Here is a 3734-nt window from a genome sequence, read left to right on the forward strand (position 1 = left end):
GATCTCTTGACCTCGTGATCCACCCGCCTCGGCCTCCCAAAGTGCTGGGATTACAGGCGTGAGCCACCGCGCCCGGCCTAATAATGGCTTGTTAAGTGTTAAGTGTTATATATAGGTCAAACGTCCCTAATCCAAAAATCCAAAATTCAAAATGCTACACAATCCAAAATTTTTGAGTGCCAACATGATGCCACAAATGGAAAATTCCACGTCTGACCTCAAGTGGAGGGCCACAGTCAAAAGGCAGTCAAAATTTTGTTTCATGCACAGTTATTGAAAATATTATATAAAATTATCTTCAGTCTATTTGTATAAGGTATAAATGAAATGAATGAAATTCATATTTAGACTTGGGTCCTATAGCTGAAATATCTCATTATTTATACACAAATATTCCAAAATCTGAAAAAGTCCAAAATCCAAAACATTTCTGGTCCTAAGCACTTTGTATAAGGAATACTCAACCTGTACATCATACTTTATAAAAATTATTCAGTCTGGTATTTTGCTCAACTACTTGCAATGAGTTGTCTAAGTCTCATATTTCTTTCTTTTTTTTTTAAATATGGAATGCTTCTCGAATTTGTGTGTCATCCTTGCGCAGGGGCCATGCTAATCTCTGTATCGTTACAATTTGAGTATATGTGCTGCCGAAGTGAGCGCTCTCATGTATCTTTTCATAGCATTTTATTTTATCAATTATTCGTATTTGTTTTGTCAAGTTCCAAAGCAGTAACAACCAAAGATAAGCCTATCACTTCACAATTACCTCCTGTGGTTATTGCTTTCTGAGGAAAAAAAAAAAAAAAATCACAAGAGATAGCTAATCAACCTAGGCTAAATTTATGTCAGCTTAGAAATTCAAGGCCCACTGTGGTCAATGGCAGAGCTCTGAGTGAGGAAATCCAATGCTCAAGAATATAGTCCTGAATTTAGATGAACCTTCAAATTTATATATTACAATGTAAGTAAGTAATACATGCAACTTAAACAGCATTTCTAGTCTCACCAGGTTTAGGTGAGGGAGTGGGGTGGGAACAGGATGTTAAGGGAAAGTAGGGAAGAAAAGGACCCGTTTTACTAATCTGTGCCAATTATCATACCAACCCTTTGATCACTGAAGACTGAAGGTCGGTACGGTACCAAGAATTGGGGTTATATATTAAACAGTGTAGTCCCAAACCTGTAGAAAACCATTAATACCTTGCATAGAGACATGCAATAATAAAGATTATTGAAAACTCTTGTCTGAAGTACTTTAGTAGTATTTGAAAACACAATAGAAAATTACCCTGTAGGAATGGGATAGCTACGGCACGTGTTAAACTTTCGGAAGGGGGAACACGCTTCACAGCTGATTGCAGATTTCTCACACAGTCTATTTGTCACAATCCGGGGGCATTTTAAGTAGTTTTCTAACAATATAAGCCCCGCACTTTGGACTGGTAAATACAGCATTTTCATTTGGTTAATAATAATTTGAAACAGAAACAAGTCACCACCAAATAGGGACCCTTATCCTCCCTCAGGCATAAAACCGTATAGCCAGCTAGCCGGCTTTCCGTGGGGTAGAGTATAAACAAACAAACAAAACCGTTTTGGTGCCCAGATAAAAAGAGGAAAGCAGCTGGGTCAAAACACCCGCTCTCAAGCTCTTCAAGATCAACCCAGGGGGACTGGTCCTCCACCGGAAAGGGCCGGATTGCCTTCACAGGAAGGGCAAGTCACTCCGGAGCTCGCAAACGCGAATGCCACCACAGAGTTCCAAGGCGGCTGCCAGAGCGTCGGCCGTCAGTTAGCACCTCCCCCTCCTTCCCAGAGCTGTAGCTAAGCAACCACCGGGTTCTGGGAGAGTCTAAGCTCGGCTGCTGCCTTAGTGCCTCTAGCGGCGAACTATGAGCGCTGCAGAACTCTATCACCACTTTAACCCTCCCCTCTCTCCACCCCCTTTTCCCCCGCCCACTTCTTCGCCACTTCAGCTCCTCCCTCTGCTTCTCTCTCCGTCTATTTCTCTCTCTCTCTCTCCGCCCCCCCAACCCCCCGCGTCTCTCTCTCTCTTTCTCTCTCTCTCTCTCTTTTTCTCTCTCTGTCTCTCACACTCACTCACTCTGTCTCTGTCTCTCTCTCTCACTCTTCCCCCCCCCCACACTCCTCTCCTTCCTCCTCCGGTCCTCAGCTCTTGGGCTAGAATATCTATGGGTCGAAACGTGATGCGATGAATTCGAGAGAGAGCGAAACTAGGACGAGGAGTGCGGCGGAAGCGGCGGGACTCCCGGGCATGGGGGCTTCACCACAATAGAGGCAGCGCCCCCACCCGCCCCCGCCAGCCCCTCCAGAGCGAAGCCCCAAACCCCCTCGGGAAAAGGATGGCGGCGGCACCTACCCAGATCGAAGCCGGTGGGTAGCTGTGTCCGGGGGGCGGGAGGGGGGGTAAGGGAATGGGGGCTTAGCGCGAAGGCTGTCAGTTTCTTTTGAAAAAGCTTCTATTTCTCTTCTTTACCTCCCTCTCAACCTCTTTTCCCCCCGTCTTCCCCAGAGCTGTATTACCTGATCGCTAGGTTCTTGCAGTCTGGACCCTGCAACAAATCCGCTCAGGTAAGGGGAAGAAAGAGACCTGGGAGTCGTGGTGAATGGTCACAGTAGGGAAATTGAGGCAGCGGGACGAACAGTTCCGCTGAGGGTGACGGAAAGGCCGGCCTTGACTATTCAAACAGCGGCTGGGCTTTAAGTGTGGTGGGAGGAATGGGTTGATGGATCAAGCTGCTTCTCATATCTGTGTTTCCCTTTTGCTCAGGTGCTAGTGCAGGAGCTCGAGGAGCATCAGGTACGGAGCCCCTTCGGGAAGGGTGGGGAGGGTTGAGGTGAGACTGGAGGAAGAGGAGGGCAAGTCAGGGGCGGAAGACGAGCTGGGATAGAGGCTTCGATCTGGGTACTCGTAGCTGTTGTCACCGGGGTGAATTGGCTTCTTTACTCAAAAGGGGCAGACAACGCTGGGGTCTTAACTCGTCCCCGCTTTATGCTTGTGGGAGGCAGTTTTTCAGGATTTCCTTCTCCGCGGCCCCCCTTCCCCCCATACACTCGTGTAGCTCTGAGCCAATAGCTATCAGGCCGAGAGAAATAAAGACGCTAAAGGGTCGAGGACTGGGACACAGGTTGGGTCCAGTTGATGGGGAGCGGAGGCTTTTCCTTCATCATTTGCCACCCCTTCCCCCTTTCTTTTCGTCCGGCCCCCAGCTGATTCCGCGCCGCTTAGATTGGGAGGGGAAAGAGCACCGAAGAAGCTTTGAGGATCTGGTGAGTAAAGTTTTCATTTCAACTTAACCTAACTCTTTCTCCACTCCCTCCCCACCTTGTACCCCCAACCCGCCCCCCTACCTCTTAGCCGATGAGGTTCTAGAGCTCGGTGCGGAGCCAAAGAACGATTGCCCCTTCCCCCATCCCTGCTAGTCGGAAGAAGGGTACCTTGCCCTCCCCTTGGCCTTGCTTGTTTCTACCCAAAAACTTTGAAGAATGTGAGTTGATTATCAGAGGTGCCGTGTTGTGGATTATGAATATGGTACAAACATTGGGGAAGGCCCATTGTAGGAGGAAAAGGGAGAGAAACCAAGGGGTTATCTTGGGGCACGTACTAAGGTCTGACGCTGGCCAATGACAGCGTTGGTAACAGCCCGGAGTTCCGGATTAGTGGAAGAAAACTGGTTTCTGGTTGGTCCTGGCCTGAAATACGGGAACTA

At 48.1% G+C, this 3734-nt stretch overlaps 1 protein-coding gene and 1 non-coding gene across 2 annotated transcripts in view; one reads left to right on the plus strand and one right to left on the minus strand.

Moving 5' to 3' along the window:
• Positions 1-559: 559 nt before the first annotated feature.
• Positions 560-663, minus strand: LOC119469654. Its single transcript, XR_005198489.1, has one exon. It is a non-coding gene; the product is annotated as a U6 spliceosomal RNA (small nuclear RNA).
• Positions 664-2069: 1406 nt separating this feature from the next.
• The window catches only part of BRWD3 (bromodomain and WD repeat domain containing 3), a 128875-nt gene continuing 127210 nt past the window's right edge, over positions 2070-3734 (plus strand). Inside the window, exons 1-4 of the mRNA XM_017519568.2 lie at positions 2070-2397; positions 2537-2595; positions 2795-2824; positions 3235-3294. Of these exons, the coding sequence (XP_017375057.1) occupies positions 2367-2397; positions 2537-2595; positions 2795-2824; positions 3235-3294 (180 nt within the window). The 5' untranslated portion in view covers positions 2070-2366. The remainder of the gene's footprint in view (positions 2398-2536; positions 2596-2794; positions 2825-3234; positions 3295-3734) is intronic.

The sequence above is a fragment of the Cebus imitator genome, unplaced genomic scaffold (assembly GCF_001604975.1).
Source record: "Cebus imitator isolate Cc_AM_T3 unplaced genomic scaffold, Cebus_imitator-1.0 Scaffold756, whole genome shotgun sequence".
In the NCBI taxonomy this organism is placed as follows: Eukaryota; Metazoa; Chordata; class Mammalia; order Primates; family Cebidae; genus Cebus; species Cebus imitator.